Here is a 24,161-nt window from a genome sequence, read left to right on the forward strand (position 1 = left end):
ATATAGACTAAAAAAGACAGTAGAAAAGATCAATGAAACCAACAGCTATATCTTTGAAAAGGTAAACAAAATTGACAAACCTCTAGCTAAACCCATCAACAGAAAAGAGGACTTAAAAGTCAGAAATGAAAGGGGAGATATTACAACCAATACCACAGAAATAGAGGACCGTAGGAGACTACTATGAATAATTATACACCAACAAATTGGACAACCTACAAAAAATGGGTAAATCCCAAGAAACATTTAATCTACCAAGACTGAAATCATGATGAAAAATAAAATGCACACAGACTGATTACTATAAGGAAACTGAATCAGTAATAAAAAAAACCTCCCAACATACAAAAGTTCAAACCAGACACCTTCACTATTGAATTCTACCATTCAAAGAAAAATAAATAAAAATCCTTCTCAAACTCTTCCCAAAAACAGAAGGAGAACTCTTCCAAACTCATTTTACAGGGCCAGCATTATTCTGATACCAAAACCAAACAAGAATGCCACAAGAAAAGAAACACAGGCCAATATCCCTGAAGAACAAAGATGCAAAAATCCTCAACAAAATGTCAGCATGAATTCAACAATACATTAAAAGACAACAACCTATAAAAATACATACACCATGATCAAGTGGGATTTATTCCAGAGATACAAAGATGGTTCATGTTACACCACATTAACAAAATGAAAAATAAAAATCATATGATCATCTCAACAAATGCAGAAAAAGCATCTGACAAAATTCAACATCCGTTTATGATAAAAACCCAATAAAGCAGGTATAAAGGGAACATACTTCAACATAACAGAGGCCATACGACAAGCCCACAGGTAACATCATACTTAACAGTGAAAAAGTGAAAGCTTCTAAGATCAAGAACAAGACAAGGATACCCACTCTCACCACTTTTATTCAACATAGTATTGGAAATCCTAGTTAGACCAATTAGGCAAGAAAAAGAAATAAAACATATCCAAACTGGAAAGGAAGAAGTAAAACTCTCACCACTTGCAGATGACATGATATTGAAAACCCTAAAGACTCCATCAAAAGATTGTTAGATTTAATAAACAAATTCAGTAAAGTTGCAGGATACAAAATGAATACACAAAAATCTGTTGTGTTTCTACACATTAATGATAAATTCTAAGAAAAACAAATTAGCAATATACAGGTTCAATGCAATCCCTTTAAAAGTTCCAATACTATTTTTCACCATCATAAAACAATCCTAAAATTTGTATGGAACCATAAAAGACCCCAAAGAGCCAAAGCAATCTTGAGAAAGAAGAGAAAAGCTGGAAGCATCACATTTCCTGATTTCTAATTATATTACAAAGCTATAGCAATTAAAACAGCATGGTACTGGCATAAAAACAGACACATAGATCAATGGATGGGAGAAAATATTTGCAAATCATATATCTGATAAGGGACTAATATCCAAAATATATAAGGAACTCATACAACTAAACAGCAAAAAACAACAACAAAAAACCCCACAATTGGATTAAAGAGTGGGCAGATCTGAATAGACATTTTTCCAAACAAGACATTACAGATGGCCACAGGACATGAAAAGATGCTCTACGCCATTAAGCATCAGGGAAATGCAAATCAAAATCACAATAAGATATCACCTCACATCTGCTAGAGAGGCTACTAGCAAAAAGACAAGAAATAACAACTGTACGGGGCTTCCCTGGTGGCGCAGTGCTTGAAAATCCACCTGCCAATGCAGGGGACACAGGTTCGAGCCCTGGTCTGGGAAGATCCCACATGCCGCGGAGCAAGTAAGCCCGTGCACCACAACTACTGAGTCTGTGCTCTACAGCCCACGAGCCACAACTACTAAGCCCGCATGCTGCAACTACTGAAGCCTGCGTGCCTAGAGCCCATGCTCTGCAACAAGAGAAAGCCACCACAATGAGAAGCCTGTGCACCACAATGAAGGGTAGCCCCTGCTTGCTGCAATTAGAGAAAGCCCGTGTGCAGCAATGAAGACCCAACACAGCCAAAAATAAATAAAATAAATTAAAAAAAAAAAGAAATAACAAGTGTTGGCAAGGATGTTAAGAAAAAAAGAACCCTTCTGCACCATTGGTGAGAATGAAAATTGATGCAGCCACTGTGGAAAACAGTATGAAGTTTCCTCAAAAAATTAAAAAGAGAATTACCATATGATCCAGCAATTCTACTTCTGGGTATTTTACAAAAAAAATAATGCTAATTCAAAAATTATGTATGTGGGGAATTCCCTGGAGGTCCAGTGGTTAGGACTCCATGCTTTCATTGCCAAGGACCAAGGTTTGATCCCTGGTCAGGGAACTAAGATCCTGCAAGCCATGCAGCGTGGCCAAAAAAAAAAAAAAAAAAAAAAAAGATGTATGCACCCCCGTTCACTGCAGCATTATTTACAATACCCAAGATATGGAAAGAACTTAAGTGTTCACTGATGTATGAATGGATAAAAAAATTGTGTGTGTGTATACACAAATACACACACACTGGGATATTGTTTAGCCATAAAAAAGAGCAAACTCTTGCCATTTGTGAAAACATGGAGGACTTTGATTGCATTATGCTAAACGAAATAAGTCAGAGAAAGACAAATACCACATGATCTGTTAGACCTGAAACAAACAAACAAGCAAACAAACAAACCAACCTACCAACCAACCAACCTCACAGATACAGAGAACAGACTGGTGACTGCCAGGAATAGGGGGTGGGGTGGTGGGTGGGAGAAATGGGTGAATTTTTTAAAAAAATAAATTGAATAAACAAAAGAAAATGCATTTACATCTTTCTATATGAAATGCAGATATAACTATTATTAGCTAAATGAGACTAAGTTCCTCTCACCTTGTGAGTGTTTAGCTAATATTCTTAGTGAGAAAAGTTAGTTATGTATTTTGCATGAGTTTGAGGAGCTGCTGCCCATTCCTTACACATCCTGCTTTCTACTTAAAGATGAAGAGTCTTTATTCTCATGAACATTTTAGAAGACATTTTTTTTTGTAATTGTGGTACAGTTGTTTTACAATGTTGTGTTAGTTTCTACTGTACAGTGAAGTGGAGTTCCTTATGCTACACAGCAGATTCTCATTAGTTACCTATTTTATACATATTAGTGTATGTATGTCAATCCCAATCTCCCAGTTCATCCCTCCTCCCCTTTCCCCCCTTGGTGTCCATACGTTTGTTCTCTACATCTGTGCCTCTATTTCTGCCTTGCAAACAGGTCCATCTGTACCATTTTTCTAGATTCCACATATATGTGCTAACATACGATATTTGTTTTTCTCTTTCTGACTTAACGTCACTCTATATGACAGTCTCTAGGTCTATCTACGTCTCTACAAATAACCCCATTTCGTTCCTTTTTACGACTGAGTAATATTCCATTGTATATATGTACCACACATCTTTATCTGTTTGTCTGTCGATGGGCATTTAGGTTGCTTCCATGACCTGGCTGTTGTAAATAGTGCCGCAATGAACACTGGGGTGCATGTGTCTTTTAAGACAAACATCTTTGAGCACATTATTTAGTTTAGCTTTGTTGCCCTGTTATACACAATATGAATATTCTATTTCCGAATGGATTTCATGTCAACCATCCCCAAACTATTCAATGGTGAAAATCAACACAGTAATTTTTCTTGAAATATTGTAATCAGGTTCTCCAAGACGTTCTCATTTTACAAATAAGGAAACCAAGATGCAGAGAGATTAAGTGATGTATTTGCTTAAAATCATATAGTTGTAGTCATACTTATGCCAGAACCCAGTGCTCCTGCCTTGAGGTTTTTCCCATTCCATTCCACTGCCCAAGATGCAACCATTTTTTAACCTAGAGAAAATCTACTATTTCTTTTTAACCTAAGAAAAAACATGTAGTAGGTTCTCTTAGCTGGCAAAGAACAAAAATTGAGTATTTTTTTGCTACTCTATCCTGTAGGATATACCAATAAATGTCATAATGTTTATCATACATAAATGTCATCACCCAAACCATTACAGGAACTTGTAAATATGTAAAAGTTTTGGATAGACCAAACACAGTGCAACTTAAAATCCAGACAGAACAATTATTGTTCTATATTACAAAGTATTTTTAAAAGAAATTAAATTGCGTTATTTTAAAGAGTATATCCAAAGAGCAAATTCTATGGATCAGCTTCAACAGTTTTTTTTTTCAAGTGATCTATTATTTATTAAGCAAAGACAAAGTTCTCTGCCTCTTTCTCAATTCTCACAACCATCCTACACAGTATTTAGTATAGGGATAAACTGAAATTAGTTCTCTCTACATCCCATAGCTGGTAAAGTGTGAAGATAAATTTGTAACCAGGTCTGCCTGACTCAAAGCCACCTTTTTTTTTTTTTAAAGCCACCTTTTATTATTGTTTTAATGTACAAGTGTTTCCAAAATGGACCTCTACTATTACTATTATATGCAAGTATTTTCAAAATGAGCCTCTGAATGTGGTTAACAGTTGGAGAACTAATGAGAGGAATTAAACTTCTGAATGCAGAGTACATTTAATCACCTCTTCCATTCTACTGAGATACAATCTTTAAAGGGTTAGCTAAATATGATTAATATTTGAAATGCACTTAAATTCATGTCTAAAATTATTTTTTAACATTGTTTTCTCTATAAGTTCAAATATTCTTCATATAACGTGGCGTAAAATAAAAAGTCCATCAACAGATGAATGGATAAAAAAGATGTGTTACATATCTACAACAAACACTACTCAGCCATAAAAAAGAATGAAATTCTGCCATTCTGTAACATGGATGCACTTGGAAGGCATTATGCTAAGTGAAATAAGTCAGAGAAAGACAAATACCAAATGATATCACTTACATGTGAAATCTAAAAAATACAACCAACTAGTGAATAAAACAAAAAAGAAGCAGACTCACAGTCTGAGAACAAACTAGTGGTTACCAGTGGGGAGAGCAAAGGTGCAATATAGGGGTAGGGAATTTAAAAAAGGGTTATTATGGGATTTTACGAAATCACATGTGTGAAACTTGAAAGTTGTGAAGCACTAAAGAATTTAAAGAATCATAAAGATTTAAACAATCATTGGGATTGACATACATACACTATTGATACTGTGTATAAATTAGATAACTAATGAGAACCTACTGTATAGCACAGGGAACTCTACTCAATGCTCTGTGGTGACCTAATGGGAAGGAAATCCGAAAAAGAGAGGATACATGTATTCATATAGCTGATTCACTTTGCTGTACAGGAAAAACTAACACAACATTGTAAAATAACTATACTCCAATAAAAACTAAAAAAAAAATCTTTCATTCAGTATTAAAAAATAAATTTAAAAAATAAAACTAATTTCTTCAAAAAAAATGGAAGAACTAATGCTTAACTTCAAGAAAGACTGCACCCCTTAAGTTTTTTAAAATTCATAAATAGAGAATGCCACAGGAGAGACAAAACTATTTGCATTATATCAAAATAAAACTGTTTTATGAACTTAATTAACAGTGATGCAAATAGAGCTAAAAATATTCACTAACAAAAGTTTACTGAATATATTTCATCCCTTATCTCTGTCTAGTGAATTTCATTCTCTTAACTATGACCACTGTTTTTCTACTTCTAAAGTCATTCTTATCTGCATGGGCTTCTGAAGATGTCTGTTTCCCCAGACTAAAATACATACGTATTTGTTTTTTAAATTAATTCAGTTTACTTCTCATTTGATGTATTCCAAACGTATATCAATTTATGTTACATGCACAAAAAGAGAGAAAAAGAAAAGTGTATATAGAAAAATGGAGATATATAGAATAGATAAGACATATGAATGAGAAGCTACCTCGCGCAAAAGCAAGTTACTCATTCCTGATTCTTGGCAGAATCCTAGACTGTACCAAATCCTTACTGTACCAAACATCTTAAGTTCCTGCAAATTCTGCCATCTGAAAGTAAGTATCCTTTCAGCATCAAGTTTTAAAGTGTGCTGCTGGACTTCCCTGGTGGCGCAGTGGTTAAGAATCCGTCTGCCAGTGCAGGGGACACAGGTTCGAACTCTTGTCTGGGAAAATCCCACATGTCGCGGAGCAACTAAGTCCGTGTGCCACAACTACTGAGCCTGCACGCCACAACTACTAAAGCCCACGCGCTCTAGGGCCCGTGTGCCGCAACTGCTGAGCCCGCATGCCTAGAGCCCGTGCTCTGCAATGAGAAGCCACAGCAATGAGAAGCCTGCACACCGCAACAAAGAGTAGCCTCCACTCGCTGCAACTTGAGAAAGCCCGCTCGCAGCAATGAATACCCAGCACAGCCAAAAAGAAATTTCTTTTAAAAAAAATTAAAAAAAAATAAAGTGTGCTGCTTATTTCACAATCCAGTTATATGTAACAACGTCATTACCATCATTATGTACACTTCTGTTCTTGAGTCACAGAAACCAGACATTAGCAGCAGCATGACTTGACAACAGATCCTTCCTGTTTCTTAATATAGCCTTTATTCTTTACCTTCTTTTCTGCTTATAACTGGATATACACTCATATTCCTCAAATCAGTTGCTCTCCTCTGGATTACCTGCTAAAGAATATCTGACAAAATGTGGATTGGCTGACTTAGGTAGAGTAATTTCTAAAAATATTTTACCTAGACATCTTCGTATAGTTTTAACAAATAATTCCTATCGAGTAGTATCATAAATACATAAATATTTATTAATCACTTAACAGTAACAAACCTTCCACTTTTTCCAAAATAAAGTTTAAGTTCTCAGGAAAAGGGAAAAAAAGGCAAAAATTGTCTCGGTTATCAACACCTCTGGTTCCTTGTCTCTACCACAATGTCAGCTAATTTTTAATCAATGTAATTGTATCAGAATACTCTTCTCCACTAATTTACATTCCCTTGGTTTTAAGAGATCAAAATCTGTGGATAATTCAATCTTCTTAATACTTTAATAGTCTTGACCAAAACAACTCATTCAGGTTGGACTATCACTTATGTGGCCTACTTATTTTTTATAAAAATTAAGTCCCACATAGGTTTACAGCTTCTTATAATTCCTACCTAAAGTCTTCTCACTTAATGTGGAAAATTCTAGTTTCTCTTCTTTATCTTTACCCCATTTATGAATTTACCCTTGCCTATCACCAATAAAATAAAACAATCTTTGATTTGGATATGTTACATGAAAATTAAACGGAAGTTCTTTGCCTAAGGAGAAAGGGGTCAAAGGGAATGTTATCTTTTAGATAAGACTGTAGCCATAAGCCATGGGTCTTGAAATGGTTATCAAGAGACTATATGGATTTGACTCTCTGTATATGCCTGTTTATTTTAACATGCCAAAATCTATTTTAGTAAATACTCCACAGTAAAAAGCTATACATAGAAAATATATGTATATACAACTAAACATTGGTTGTACAAGTCTCACATGGCACACAGCCTTATCACTTTAATCATACCTGCTTTTCTTTTGAAAAAGTCATACAGCAAAACTTCAGTACCTCTCAAAAAATTGTTAGAAATTAATCCATATTATTTCATTATTTTTATCCTGATGTATTCTCTTTCCAGAACAAAAACTAGCTCTAGATAGGGTATCTAACATATTAAGTATTATAAAAATACTGCTAAGCATAATTGTTAGGTTTCCAATAAATAAACAATAAGTAAAATATTAACACACTGATCGTTTTACGTAGGGGTATATTAACTAAATCATTTTTTAAAGATGTATTAATTACATTAAACACTCAGAAAAATGACCAGCTTAAAGGTTTTTTTCAATAACTATTCCCAAAGATTTATGGACTTCTTAGCCCACCCATAATTAAAGTTTCATTTTATTGTGCTCAAATAAATTAAATCAATGCCCGTTATACAAGATAAACTTCATCAGTTTCCTTACTAGCTGAATGAAAATTCACATAACCTAACACATATGACAAGATTAGTAAGTATTTATATCATTAACCATGCAATGAAAAAGCCACATTTCAACACAGGCACATATTCACAGATATTTATGTTCCTCTCACATTTTATTCTTAGTGAAGGCAAAGAGCTTCCCATTTTATTTTGATGGGAATTTCTCCCACTTACCTTTGTCACATCTTCCTGTATCTACTAATGTAGCATTAGTCTGAGACCGGTGATGCTTGAATTACCAAACTAGCGTATCATTTAAAAAATCTGGGGCTTCCCTGATGGCTCAGTGGTTAAGAATCTGCCTGCCAATGCAGGGGACACGGGTTTGAGCCCTGGTCCGGGAAGATCCCACATGCCGCAGAGCAACTAAGCCCATGCGCCACAACTACTGAGCCTGCGCTCTACAGCCCGCGAGCCACAACTACTGAGCCCACGTGCCACAACTACTGAAGCCTGCGCGCCTAGAGCCCGTGCTCCGCAACAAGAGAAGCCACTGCAATGAGAAGCCCGCGCACCGCAACAAAGAGTAGCCCCCACTTGCCACAACTAGAGAAAGCCCACGTGCAGCAACGAAGACCCAACACAGCCAAAAATAAAAACAAATAAATAAATTTTTTAAAAATCTGCCAAATTGCTCCCTCCCCTTCTCAGCAATTATACACTACTCAGCAACTTTGCTTTCCATCACGTTTTGAAACATTTATAACCAAGTACCAAATCTAAGTCATAGGAGGTTAGAACTCAAAAAGCATTTGACTAAAATCCAGGAATCCTGAATCTTGACCTCAATCTGCTTTACCCTGTTCCCCCTCTGTCCACACCTGAGGTTTCTGGGAAGGATATGAATAGAAGGAAAGGCCAGGTACCTACACACTGTTACTATAATGCTTTTGTTACAAATTTCAAAGTGCTCTGTCAACTAAGCTGGTCCACGTGGAAGGTTCACCAAGCTTAAGGCCCAGGATCACCTGGATATCCTTTGCTATCTTTCCTCTTCAAAACCTATGCTCAGATCTCAGCCAATGGTGAAGAAAGGCCAGTCTAGCAACGTATGAAGGAAAACTAAGCCAGTGGAAGCATTCAGCTCAAACCTACTTAGCTCTGACAAAACTAAAAATTCGAGAAGAAAAAGGATAGACAAACTAGACCATAACACTGAAGAGAAGAGGGAAAGACATTTTAGGCCAGGGTATTGAAAGAATTATGCTACCATTTATGATAATATTATAAGTAGAATTCTTTACTGTAATATAAATTGAGTATGCCATCAGTAGTAGGGAACAAAGAAAGAAAAGGCAACTTGGTGGAACCAAATAAGAAAGTCTAAAAAAAGGGCGTATGCTTTAATGTTTTATAGCACAGGCTTTTGAATTCCCATCCCAGGTCTACCACTCTTTAGCTGAGTGACCATAAATGAAATCCTTAATCTTTCCAAATTCCGTTTTTCCACCTGTAAAACAGATATTAACATCAAAGGGCTCTTGTCTGGCACATAGTAAATACTCAACATATGACAGCTCTTAAGGAACATTAATAAGACAAAACAACAACCAGTCTTCTCCATATTTAGATAATATCTCATTTCTTTAAAGTTATGAACCACTTGATGGGGATGGGAGGTGGGAAGAAGGAGATGATATTATACAGGCAGGTTGCAAAAAGATTCAATACTAAATATGATGTCTGGGATTTGCTTCAAAGTAATCTTGTGGGAATGAATAACAGCCATTAGTTGATGGAGCTGGGTGTTCACTATACTATTCTTTCTACTTTTGTGTATGTTTGAAGTTTTCAAAATTGAAAGATTTTAAAAAAATTTTTTTCCCTTTAATATGGTTGGACAAGAAGACAAGTTCTAGCATCCCTTCTACTTTTGATAAATCATGTACCTAAAAGATGAAAAGACAGGTAAAACAGAACAGGAGAATATCCTGTGGGTAGGTATAGAGAAAAATACCTACAAATGACTTAGAAAATATGCCTACATTGACTGAGAGGAAGGGGAGCATTCAGGTAAAAGCCCATAAATACCAGTGCATTGGGACTTCCCTGGTGGTGCAGTGGTTAAGAATCCGCCTGCCAACGCAGGGGACGTGGGTTTGATCCCTGGTCCGGGAAGATCCCACATGCCGCAGAGTAAGTAAGCCCATGCGCCACAACTACTAAGCCTGTGCTCTAAAGCCCGCAAGCCACAACTACTGAGCCCGTGTGCCACAACTACTGAAGCCCATGCGTCTAGAGGCCGTGCTCTGCAACAAGCCACCGCAATGAGAAGTCCGTGCACCACAATGAAGACCCAATGCAGCCAAAAATTAATTAATTAATTAATTAAAAAGAAAAATACCCATGCATTGGGGACAATAAAAAATACATGAAAAACAAGAGAGCATCAGGGCTTCCCTGGTGGCGCAGTGGTTGAGAATCTGCCTGCCAATGCAGGGGACATGGGTTCGAGCCCTGGTCTGGGAAGATCCCACATGCCGCGGAGTGGCTGGGCCCGTGAGCCACAATTACTGACGCGCAGTCTGGAGCCTGTGCTCCGCAACAAGAGAGGTCGCGATAATGAGAGGCCCGCGCACCGCGATTAAGAGTGGCCCCCACTTGCCACAACTAGAGAAAGTCCTCGCACAGAAACGAAGACCCAACACAGCCATAAATAAATAAATAAATAAAAATTAAAAACAAACAAACAAAAAAAAAACAGAGCATCAAACTGAACATAAGCATGCCTCAATTTAACAAATTCAACAATTTCTTCCTCTGTACACATGGTAAACTTATTTTTGAAATTTGTATAAACCAATAATAATTCTACATGTACTAGTGGAGCATGTTTCTTATATTAAATCAGAGATGAATTCTGTTGTAACACAAGATACATTTTTTGTAGTACATTCACATTTTCAGATGTGGGATTTTCTTTTACCAAGCAACACACAACCTGTAGATCTTTTTAAATTAGTTTTTCTTCCCCTTTATATTGGCAGCTTAGGAGAGGGAGAACATGCCTTTACCCTCTGGAAATCTCTAAAAAATCAACTAATAAGAAAAAAACATACAATAATCATTTGTTAATAATGATGATAATAAAATGACTCAGAGCTTATGAAAAATAAGCTAATCATGAGACCAAATAACAGTCACAGACTATCTAGTAAACAACAAAAATGAACACGTTCATCATACAACAGTTTTTCCAATAATAATAATAATTCTCATGGGAAATAATACTGGTATTCACAGCTTCTAACCCAAAAAGTTAGTCTTGATATGTACCATCATTAATAGAGATAGAAAATTACTATGTAATTTTATACAGCAATTGAAGCAAATTAAATTAAAAAGTGTGTTTCTGGAGAAGTTCAGCTCTGTATTCTACTTTTACCTGAGAAATTAGGTAACTATTTCAAACATTAAAATATCATAAAATTATTTCTGTGGATAAAAGGGAAACATTTATGCTAAAGGAAATCCCCTTATTACTTTAACAAGAGTTATTACTCAATGTTTCCCAACTGACCAATAGTTTTTTAATACCCATCTTTAATTTTCTACATTTCTAAATAAAGACAATAAAATAATGTGAAAGTTTTCTAAAAAAATATAAAATGTGCTGTGCAGATATAAGATGGTAACACCATGAACACCAGACACAGAATAGATTCAGACAAAATGTCTATATAGAGAAAAGATATCCTTTTCCACCTAAACCTTGATTATATACTATCCAAAACTCAGGTATAGAACAGATTCAAATAACATGGTTTACCACATTATTTGAACTTGAAATATGAACCCTCACTAAAAAAAGGCAAAAACTTAGAAGATTTGGATAGCAAAGTATAGCTGTGTTATTACAAAACTCCATCAAATAACAATTTTAATAATTCATGGAAAAGGATGTTTAAGGAAGCCTTTCCTGAGTAATTCTGGTTCATTCTGATCACTCCATTACAACATCCATTATTCCCTGCACAGGAATAATGCTGCAGATTATCTTCTGATCTAACTACTCTCAAACTGAGGGTATGATAAGAAAAAAACTTTTGCAAATCATATACTGATGTGGGTCTAGCATCCAGAATATATGCTACAACTCAACAATAAAAAGACAACAATAAAAAGACAATCAGTTAAAAAATTGGCTAGGGATCTGAAGAGACGTTTCTCCAAAGAAAATATACAAATGGCCAACAAGCAAATGAAAAGATGCTCAACATCAATGGTCATTAGGGAAATGCAAATCAAAACAACAACGACATACTAGTTCATACCTACCCACTAGAATGGCTATAACCAAAAAGACAGACAGTAACAAGTGTTGGCAAGGGCGTGGAGAAACTGAAATCCTCCTACACCGCTGGTGGGAACGTAAAATACTGCAGCCGCTTTAGAAAACAGTTTAACAGTTCCTCAACATTAAAAGTTACTATATGACCCAGCAAGTTCACTCTGAAGTACGTACCCAAAAGAAGGAAAGACAAACGTCCACACGAATAATGCTGCTTAAGTTCACAGCAGCTTCTTCATAACAGGCTAAAAGTGGAAACAACTCAAACGTCTGACAACTGATGAATGGATGTACAAAATATAGTATGTCCATACAATGCAATATTAGTTAGCCATAAAAAGCAATCAAGTGCTGATATATGCCAGTACATGGATGAATTCTGAAAACATGATAAGAAGCCAGACACAAAAGGCCACATATTATAATATTACATTTATATGAATTGTCCAGAATAGGCAAATCCACAGAAACAGAGGTAGGTTAGGGGTTACCAAGGACTGGGTCATAGGAGAAATGCGAAATGACTTCTAATGAGTATAGGGTTTCTTTTTTGGGTATGAAAGTGTTAGAGAATTAGTGATATTTGCACAATCTTGTGAATAAACTAAAAACCACTGAATTGTATGAATTAAAAGGGTGAATTTTATGGTATATACATGATATCTCAATTAAAAAAAGAAAAAATTCAGGGTATGGACCACTGGACTTGGGATACTTCCCACATACAAGAGACAGTCAATAAAATTAGCAAATATTTCACACTGGGATTATCCCAAAAACAATGTGCAAGTATAACAAACAGTAAAAAGATTTTTAAAAATATTTGCAAATAGAGTAAAGATAATTTGGAGGGTAGTAATGGCAAGTCTTTAACTTGAAACTACAAAAAATAACAGCTTTGTTTACTCACATCTACCCAATATCCAGATTCCATTCAGCAGACGGGTGGACATAAAGGAAATACGAATCAAGAGAGAAGTTCAGAGGCACATCAAAACAAATCAAGCCCCTCTGCTGAGCTTTCAGAGCCAGTTTGCAAGGCAGGAAAAAAAACCAATCTCATTATTTTATATGTACCTTTATTTGAGGCAGAAAATATTATTTTCTGTTTCCAAATACCAAATCCAACCTCTAAAGGATGAAAATTTCCCAAAACTAAGGGGACGCAAAGAATGAATATGCCACTGATTTTAGGCAACTTCAAAAACGAGTTTTGTGCAATGGAATAAGGTACAGCCTCCAAATGAGCTTACTTAGAAGAGACACTGCTGTGGATAACAATATTGTCTCTGCCAAGGTGATTTAAAAAAACAACCAACATCATTATTGTAGAATTTTACAATGGAATCCTTAAATAAAGGAAACATTCTTCTTCTGAGCTAAGGAGAGAGGTGTGTTGCAAACCCCAAGGTGCCTAACAAAGAGACTCCACTTCTTAACCTGCATTAGAAAATCCAACAATCTATCTCTGCAAACTTATCACCTATACATTCCCTACACCAATCTTGGACTGCAGTTTAAACAGACAACTCACTCTTGTCCTTTTGTACTTTTGCTTATTTGTTTCACGTGACAGGAATGCCTTCTCCATTTTCATCAAAATGAAGCAAAAATCCACCACCTTCTTCATGAAGCCTTTCTTCATCATCTGATTTCTTTCACTTCCAAACACCCCCAGCACTTGCTTTCACTATCGTATGGCACATTTTGCCTTGTACTGAATACACTATATTTTTTCTAAGGACTAATAAAAGTTCTTGAATGTTAAGGCAGCTTCCCCAATATCTTTGTTTGCCCACAGTGACTGATACAAGACAGATGCTTAATAAATATTTAAATAAAGTAATTATGTACTTACCTAACCGCCTTTCGATCCTAAAAACAGCACTAGTACAAGTAGCTAAGTGATTAGGCAAGTACTCAGAAGTGGCAAGTCCCCACAGACATTGAATACCTAATTCTCACTCTGGAAGGAATTCCAGGCCATCCTGTGTAACCCCATAAGGCTAAAAAAAATGGCATTATTCAGATGCTTCCTAGAACTGCTCCAGCTATAAGCATATTTGAGGGAATTAGGGCAATTTGAAATAACTCTCTGTTAAGTCAGAGACTCATCCTGCTATCTTTTTTCCACCAAGTTAGAGCTAAGCTGAAATAATCACAATTTCCCCTATGTTGGGAAGAGCTTTTCGAGAATATAGCAAAGATGACGAGCAGCCAAGCAATAGGTTACATCATATTAGGCAACAGAGAGAACCTCCATCTTCCCAGAATGGAATATCATTCTAGTCCCAGAGGACTCAATAATCACCTGGTTACCAAATACCCATCTTGATCATAATCACTGTCTGAACCTGCTAACTCCAATTCGACTAAAACCTAATAATGGAAACACAAACACCTTCACTTCCACCTCTACAGTCCTGACCCTCACCTCCCTCCAAAAAAAAAAAGTAGAAGGGAGTATTAGATTTTGGAAATGAGAATTCACTTTCAATCCAAAGACTGCTATAAATTAAGTATTACTTAGGAACCAAATGACCCTAAAGTATTAAGATAATCAGTGAAGAGGATCAAATAGAAGGTTAACTGTTCAGAACCAATCCATTAAAATAAAAGAGGAATTACTACATTTGCTAGTGACAAACAGAGTTGCCTTTTGGATTATATATAAATAAAAATCATTGCCACCGCTCTTATATATAGAAAGTTAACACTACATTTGACTTACTTAGAACTCTTTTCCTAAAGAACAAAATTACATACAATAGAAGAGAAAATATGAGACGCAATTGATTTTAGTTGGGAGACTATCAACTATATATTACTGCTCAGACTAAAATACTGATCTGCACTCTGGACTCTAAATAATCTCCTGAACTTTACTACCTCGAAAGTGGAGATTTGGAGTTAACAGAATGCTTTTTAAAAAAACTGATTACTAGATTAAAATTCTCCCTCAAAAAAAGAATCTAAAACTTGATATTCAATTCAGATACTTAACAGAAGGATTTTATTAGTTAAAAAAAAAACCCCAAAATCAAAAAACAAAAACGTCTTGTCAAGCAGCAGTAACTCGCCACTAACACTAAGCAATGACTGATAAAAAGGGGGCCTGAGGCAAAAGGCAAGGATTCAAAGCAAAAAGAATCAGAATAAGATAAACAACCAACTAAACTAAAGCAACAGTAATTTAAGAAATCTATAGGGTTATAGTTTTCAATTTCAAAATCTTTTAAAAACTAAAAAGCCCTACTGAAAAAAAAAGACCAATTATTAAAAAAGTGAAACAAATACGAGAACTAAAAATTCTTCGAAATAATTTCAGGATTTTGTATTAACTCACAATTCTGAAAACTCATTAATTTCATGATTCTCAAAACCTCTACATGCCTTATAAGGTCTCTTATATGATAGTTACAAATAACACATAATTCAAAAAGTGCTAAAGCTGATGTAACATTTTAGCAAACCTAAGATAGGTTTCAAAGAATAAAACAAGCAGAGACAGAGCAGAGTAAATGATAACTAATAACCAAAAGGCTGATTCCTGGACGGCAGAGCTGGGCTTGGATTGGCAGGAGGGAAATTTTCAAATATATCCACAAGACATATTATACCAAAAAGCAGATTCATACCTTTATTATTTATACAAGTAAATGTTTTAAAATATACTTTTAACCTGTGGACAACCAAAGTGATATCAGATACTGTAAAGCATTGTTGCCTATATTAATTTTGATAGTACAGTCTAAACCCTTAACAAAATTCACATACATTTTAATAATGAAACACCGCAGAAATGGAAAGGTTTATATTCTCTAACTAAAGGTTACCTTATTTTTCACTTGTTTAAAGTTTCAGTTTTGTTTTTTAATCTATTATAGAAAACATCCCTTGTGGGACATTGTAAAGGGCATACCCTCCTGTCAAGCCAGAAAGCTCAAACACAAAGACACTGAGCTAACCAAGTGCTGTAATTCTTCCAAACTGAGCTTCTCCACACCCCCTCTACCCTTCCCCCCAACAGATATGTCTATTAAATCAGTGTCTGTTCTCCCCCTCGCACAACAAAGAGAACTTCTCACCGCATGAAATTGCCGCTGAATGGACACCAGAAAGCAGGATTTGCATAATTCCTTCCAACGAAACCCTGTCGGGAAGGAGGGGATGAGGGGCCCAAGCGAACGGAAAGAATCTCCTAGATTCTGTTGGGAAGACCAAGATCATTCCGCACGCGGGGAGGGGGGGGCGGTTTGGAATTCTGGGCCTCCCCGAGGACTGGGCGTGGGGGACGGAGGACGACAAGAGACATTTCCCCACACATCAGCAGCACCGAAGCAAAGATGGGGAAATAACAATGCTGGAGCACAGGAGAGTCAGACACAGGACGGACTGGGGCTAGGGGGCGGCGGGCGGAGCGGAGACACCACACGGGCCACTTACTTTTTGGAGGGGGGTTAAATATATGAGTTAAGCCCTTATGGTCCCGCCGGCCGCCGCACAGAGGGAAACGGGACCTTGGGAGAGAAAAACAGACAAAACACACAGTGTGAGAGGCGCAGCTCGGCCGCCCGGCCCCTCCCGGGGCGACCCCGTCCACACTCCCTCCTGCCCGCACGGAAAAAGCCACCCGAGGCGGCCTGAGGTGCGGGCGGCGGACGAGGCTCTCGGCGAGGCGGCGGCTCCGGAAAATCCCCCAGGAGAGGACAAGAGCGACCCCTGCTCCGGCTTCCCGGTCGGACCCGGTCCCACCCCCCTTCCTCCCGCCGCGCACACACCGAACACAAATACACACACACCGACCCGAGCGTCGAGGATTAACTCCCCGGCCGCTGCCGCCGCCGCCGCCCGCAGAGGAAGTGCAGCCGCTGCCCCCCGCGGCCATGACACCCCACTTGGCTCCGTCAGGCGGACCCGGGGCCTGTGACAGCTCCGGCTCCCTCCGCCCCCATCTCCACCTCACGCCTCGCACACGCCCGAGCGCCCGCCCGCCGCCCGTGCACGCGGGGACACGGGCGCGCGCCGCCGCGGCACGTGGGGGAGGGGCGGCGTGCGATGCGGAAGGCGCCGGCCAGAGCGGAGCAGGGGGTCGAGCCGCGGCCAAGCACGCCCCCCAGCTCTCGCGTTGGGCTCTGCGGCACCGGCGGCGGCGCCGCCACCGGTCCAGTGGCAGCGGCGCGCGGCGAGCCTCCACAATAAGCCAGCTGCGGCGCCGGGCCGCCGGGCCTGGAGGGAGGGAGGGAGGGAAGGAGGGAGGAGAGAAGGGGCACGCGCTCCCGCCCGAGAGCCCGCCCCGGCGAGGGCGCGCGGAGGGGAGGGGCCCGAGCACGGAGAGCCCGCCCGGAGGTCGCGCGCGCCCGCACTCCGGGGGGTGGGGGAGGGGGACGCCCAAGCCGAAGAGTGCGGGCGGGCCGGAGCGGCAATTGCTCTCTCCCGGCTCCCTCCCTCGTTCCGGGCGGCCGGCGGCTGGGTGGCCCGAGAGCCGGAGGCAGCCGGGGGAGGGTCTCACCTACACAGTGAATGAGCTTGTGGCGCCAAGAGTCCAGTTCTTGCCGAAAGCCGCGTCTCTCAACGGAGCATTGCTGCCGCCTACACACCCTCGCCATCTTCTGCCGCCCGCCCGGCCCTGCCTCCGCCGCGGCCCCGCGCACGCCCAGCCGCGTCGCCCGGGGCCGCGCACGCACCCGCGGCCTGGGCGTCGCGCCTCCCGCCGGGGGCGGCGCGGGGGCAGGGCTGGCCTCACCTCGCGGTGGCCCCGGCGTGGCCCGGGGGCGGCTTGGGCGCGCGCCCGCCCCGCACCCAACGCTGCGCGATCTCCCGGCTTGCGGTCTCCGCGGCCACCGCCGCCTCTGGCCTCCCAGGCAGGCGCCTTCCCGCGGCCGGAGCTGGGCGCCGCCGGCCCCGTACTGACAGCCCCCAAGGCCACGGCTGTCCCTTCCTTTCCCTTCCCGGGGCTTTTTGTTTCTTAAACCAGCCCCATTTATCACTTCCAACCTGCCTGTCGCCTGACACCAACTGTTGCAAGTTCTGTGGTAACTACTTCCCTGAACTTCTAGATCGAAACCGCTCCTCCCAGGAGCCTATTAAAGAAGCAGAATTAAGAATAAATGCCTGGATGCCCGTGGAGGCACTGAGCCCTAGAGTTTTCAAAGGTGAGGATACATTTTAAGTCATTGAAAGGCAGCCGGCATTCGTAAACCCAGTAAAAAATTGAAATCAAACGTTTTAAGTTAATATTTAAAAACCAGGAGATTTCTATTAGCAAGGCTGATCACAGGCAAAATTCTAAAATTGGTATATTCAGAACCCCTCCTGTGTTGTGTGGAAAGGGGTTTTAAAAAATTGTGCTAAAGTGAGAATGATATTTCGAAAGAAGGCTTAATTAACAATAATTAAGGCAGAGTGTTGGAAAATGGTTTAATATTTCAGGAAAGAACTCGAAGAGAAATATTTTCGATGGCGAAGGGGATTTTCAGGTGAAAACCTGGCATAATTAAATCACCCTGTGCAGGGCACTACCTGTTCCATTTAAACATGGTGCTGATCTTAATTACTTGACTGTTATTTGGGAGAGAAAGAGAAAAGAGAGGAAAAAGATGGAGTGAAAAAGGAAAGGAGAAAGTGCGGGGGCGGGAGGAGCGGCAGCGGAATGCAAAACCAAAAGAAAAAACAGCATAGATCCCTCTTTACCAATAGGCCCAGTACCCTAGGATTCTGACCTCTTTCCTGCTTTTGGGGTTTAAGATTAAGGATGGTGCATTCCTGCTTTTAGATATTTAAATTTAAATTTGAAGACTTAATTTTAATTACTGTAGTAGGTAAAACAAAGTCGTTAAATACTTGACATCAAGGATCCCATTGGAGTATAGATTTTTGTCTTTTCAAAGGCAGTGGTCCTGGTTCTCTGAACCAGGCGCTTGTGGAGTGGCGTGTCCATCCACAAAGAGATGGACTAGGTGGGCCTCTTGGGTAGGAGGGGTTTGAGATGTATGACTAGAAAGGCACCTTCCGCCCCGCAAATCTTAAAACCAATGATTTTCCCACAGTTCTCAGAAGTCAACAATATTTCATTGGCTTAAAAGTACGTCAAATGAACATGAACAAACTATTAAGTCAGGAAGTATTGGATTTCTGTGTACGTGAAACTATCCTGAGTGATGAGGGGGACAGGACAAATACAAGATAAAAGATTGCTATGGACAGCCGTCCTGCACGTGTGATGGCAAGACGTCTTGCATCATCAATCTGAAACTTCCTGTCTTCACCGCTAGGTGGTGCGTTTGAGTCTTTGCTAGCTTTTAACCAAGTTCCTATGGTTTTTGGACGTATGTTTCATAAAGTTTCAAATAAATGAACAACATGCTCCTCTAAAATGAGTTAATAATTAATATATTTTCCAATAACCCCATATAAGTTGTTTAAAAATCATCAAGTCAAGGGTATTACTTCCTCAACACAATCTCTTTACGAGTCTCAGCCATATAGATTAAGAGGATCCTAGAGACTTCAGAGATCAACTCTAAAATAAGGTATAGATTCTCTAATTTGAGGTATGGAATTGGAAGCCCAAATAAGTAACAGTCACTCCTCATTCCCCCCGCTCTCCTCAGCCCCTGGCAACAGCTAATTTACTTTTGGTTTCTATGAATTTTCTTATTGTAGACATTTCACATGAATGGAATCCTACAACTTTTGGTCTTTTGTGACTGGTTGCTTTCACCGAACACAGTATTTTCGAGGTTAATCCACGTTGTAGCATGTATCAACACCTACTCCCTTTTTATTGCCAAATACTATTTCATTGTACAGATATACGATGTTTTGCCTATCCATTCCAGTTAATGGATATTTTGATTGTTTTCACTTTTTGGGTATTATAGATAATGCTGCTATGAATATTTGTCCACAAACTTTTGTGTGGACATATGTTTTTATGTTTATTTTAAATATGAATCTGTATGGGAATTTCCTGGTGGTCCAGTGGTTAGGACTCGGCGCTTTCACTGCAGGGACCCAGGTTCGATCCCTGGTTGGGGAACTAGGATCCCACAAGCTGTGCAGCATGGCCAAATAAATAAATAGATATGAATATGAATATGTATCATAAGTATTTTGAAATAATTTCAAATTACAGAGAAGTTGCAAGAACTCCCATATCCTCTTCACTTAGATTCCCTAACTGTAATATCTTACCACATCTGCTTTCACTGTGTTTGTATATATATATATGGTCTCATTGTTTTGGTTGAGTCTTTTTATGAACAATCTTACAAAAATCTATAGACTTGATACCATATCAGCCCTAAACATCCAGTGCGTATATCCACAAAACAAAGGCGCTCTCCTTCATAACCATTACATAAACTTCCAAGTCAGGAAATCAACATTGATACAACACAGACTCCATTAAAATTTCACTCTCTGTCCCAACAATGTCTTTTTTCCTTTCTGGTCCAAAATCCCATCTAGGAACTTACGTTGAATTTAATTGTCATGTATTTCAGTCTCCTTGAACCTGGAACAATTTCTCAGTCTTTCCTTGTTTTTTATGACCTTGACAGTTTTAAAAAGAACAGGCCTTTCATTCCATAGGATGATCCTCAACTGGGTCCATTTACTGTTCCTCATGACTAGACTTAGGACATACATTTTTACAAGAAAACCACAGAAATGGGGCTGGCTCTTCTTGGCATCTCCCTGGGGGCTCATGCTGTCAACTCTTCACACCACTGTGATGAGAACTTTGCTCATCTAGTCAGGTGGTCTTTTCCACCATAAAGATCACATTATTTCCTTTGTACATGATAAATATTTTATAGGGAGATATTCTGAGATTATGCCAATATTCTGTTCCTCACCTCGCCCACCAGCCTTAACATCCATTAATTGCTGCCTGAATCACTCATCACAATGATGATGATTAAATGGTGATTTTCTCAGTCCATCATTTCTTCTGTATTTACTAGTTAACATTCTAATATAAGGAAGAGTTTTCCCTTCTATTTATTTATTTATTTATTCGTTTATTCACTTATTTATTTCAATATGGACTCCTATCTCATTCAATAGGTTGTAATGTTTTGCTATAGCTGTTTATTTTCATGCTCAAATTGTCCCAGATTTGGCCAATGGAAGTCCCTTCAAGCTCACTTTTTGTCCTGTTGGCATTTCCCCATCATTCTATAAACATTTCCTTACTTTCTGGTACAACTAGTTGTTCTAGGCTCATTTTGTATTTTCTCTACCTCAGCTCTGGAATCAGAAATCTAGATCTGGGCTCTCAGTGCATTTACTGCTATGGGGGTATCGTGGCGCCTAGGTTCTTTCAGCTGTCAGAGCTAGGAAATATATGTATGTATATGCATATATTTATCTCTATTTCTAAATCTATCACTAAATATATTTAAAAACCATGAGTTTACACTGATGCAGTCGATGCCAGTCCAGCACCTCTGAGTACTTGTAAGACTTTCCCTGCTCTATATTTGTAAATCCCCTTTTGACAGTGAAACCAGGCTCCCATATATTTTTTTTTCATATTGACTTCAACATATATATAATTATGTGCTTGATCCCCTCTGTATTTAACAATCCCCTGACTACACTGGCTGCCTCCTTGGCCTGTTACTTCTGCAGTTCCTTCTCCAGAGCATCGTCTATTTGGCCACCACCCAAATGTCATCTACTTGGTACACCACTACCCAGTGGATGTCAATTCTCCTCACATTGAATTGCATACATTCTGTGCCATTCCAACCAAAATTCCAAAAGGAACACAAAAAAAACCTTCCAAAATTTATAAAGAAAAATAAAGATCTGTGAATAATTATGATGTCAATTTTTAACAAGAAGAGCAAAGAAGAGTATGTTAGACATGGAGGTGTACAGCCTACATCCTCCTTTGAGGAAGAACTCACTGCCCAGCTACAGGGAGGGCAGCTACTATACAGCCTCCAGCTCTCAGCTGCTTCAGGGTCAGCCTCATCTCCTGGGAACTCTCTTGCCCAAGGTCACATCCTTCCAGGGCTGCCAGGACATGGCGACTGAGGGCAAGTGAGCTATAAAAGTCTGGCCATTTCAGCCTGATGCAGGACACTCTGATGATTAATAGTATTTGTTCCAAAGTGCTTCACTGGGTTGCCTGAGGCTTTATCAACCTGCATCTTAGTTCAATTACTTTCTCTGCCCAATTCTACTTCCTTCCCCTCCCTTTCACATGTGCTAATTTTTAGTAAACCTTTTGCATCCCAAAGTCCATCTCAGCTTCTGCTTCCAGACAATCTGACGTGTGACAGGGAGAGAGTCACTCTGCTAGAGTGGTACTAGCATTACTCTGGTACTAGCATAGGAAGAGGGAGATCATGGAGAATAATATCTTTGTGGCTTTGGTGTGGGAATAACTTAGTAAACCAGACCCCCTCAAAAAGCATTATATATTTTAATATATAATAAATATATATAGTATTTTTTACGTCAAAATTAACAGTCTATAAAGGACACCATACATACAGATTTATGTCAAGAATTTAACAGATACTTGACAGACTAGAAGAAGATATTTGCAACATCTAAAACCAACAAGGAATTAATATCTAAAATATACAGGGAAATATTCTAAATCAAGAAAAATATAGGTAACCCAATAGAAAAATGGAAAAGAGCATAATTGGGAAATCCAAAGGTATGAACACCATATGGCCCACAGGTGTATGAAGAAATGGGTTTCACTAGTAATCACAGAAACACAAAATAAAACTATGAGTTGAATCTAAAAGTTGTCAATGTCATTGAGAAGTAGGAACCACATGTGAGAGTGTGAATGGGTGCAGCTACCCTGAGAGCAAACTGGCCATACAGATCTATGTAGATCCCATGATCCACGGTCTTAGAGCCTGAGACAAGAATTTAAATTTGAGTAGTCTATTTCAGAGATGATTCCAGGAAACATCAGTATGGAGTGGGGAAGTGAGACAGAAGAATAAGGAAGACAGTTAAGGATGCATTCTTAAACTGCTACTGTGGGCAACTGGAATAAATCTCTCTGGGGAAGTCTAAGACACAGTGCCTCAGATAAACCCACCTCAAGGATGAGGGACCTGGAGTATACATAAGCCCCTTAGTCATTGGTTGAGATCTACTCTGAGTGCAGGGGAAGGATTAATTTCCCAGACTTCTGCCTACACTGTTCATAGACAGAACAGGCTCCAGGAGCCAGAAAGCCCTCAGATACAGAAATGCATGTGCTGGTAAATGGAAGTCTTGGGCATCTGTATAACAAAATGATAAGGTCCAAGAGCATATGAGTGGGGCATTAAAACAGTATCTGCTACATCCGGTAATCCTGCTCCATTCTGGCTATCAGAATGTGGGCATGAGTGAGGTATGCCACTAACGTTAAGTGCAAATTTAAGTTTATGAGGTATTTTCCCGAATGACAATAGAATTAATTGACTAAGATTTAAGCAGTTTCAAGAGGATGTAGGGATAAACCTTAAATATCTTTAGCATTATTTTTTAAAATTTCTTTTAAGGAGTGAGTGTGCCGTTTTTCCATAAGCCCTCGGAGTCATATCCTATGCTGATCTATAGTTAACTAAGTATATAGTGTCATGTTCATTTGCTTTTCAGGAAAAAACAAACAGTTCACCATTGTCTTTGTTAGGTAATTGTAAGAAAAAAGAATCACCAGAAAGAAGTTATTTATAACTAGGTAGCAAACAAAGGTTGTTTCCATGGAAAATGTGTTACAATTTTTAAAGACTGAAAAGGTATAAAATGCAACTGAGTTAGGCAAAATAAAAGCATATAAAACCAAAGGAAGTCCTCAAAGAAAAGTTTAATTTAAATAAGAAATATAAAGCTTGGTAAAATCACAAAAAGTACTTAAATATCCTTGCTGAACTTTATTTAGC

General features: G+C 39.1%; 1 protein-coding gene across 5 annotated transcripts in view; it reads right to left on the reverse strand.

Annotated features, from left to right (window-relative positions):
• Nucleotides 1-17,875, reverse strand: part of LCOR (ligand dependent nuclear receptor corepressor) — a 125,937-nt gene extending 108,062 nt beyond the window's left edge. For 3 of the 5 annotated variants that reach the window (XM_059899317.1, XM_059899321.1, XM_059899322.1), the window contains exons 1-2: nt 17,049-17,167; nt 16,693-16,766 (exon numbers count right to left, since the gene is read on the reverse strand). In XM_059899317.1, coding sequence (XP_059755300.1) covers nt 16,693-16,766; nt 17,049-17,134 — 160 coding nt within the window. In that variant the 5' untranslated portion in view covers nt 17,135-17,167. Of the gene's footprint in view, nt 1-16,692; nt 16,767-17,048; nt 17,168-17,758 lie in introns of those variants that run through there. The other 2 variants (XM_059899319.1, XM_059899320.1) reach the window with 2 other exon arrangements.
• Nucleotides 17,876-24,161: the final 6,286 nt, after the last annotated feature.

This window comes from Balaenoptera ricei, chromosome 16, assembly GCF_028023285.1.
Source record: "Balaenoptera ricei isolate mBalRic1 chromosome 16, mBalRic1.hap2, whole genome shotgun sequence".
Classification (NCBI taxonomy): domain Eukaryota; kingdom Metazoa; phylum Chordata; class Mammalia; order Artiodactyla; family Balaenopteridae; genus Balaenoptera; species Balaenoptera ricei.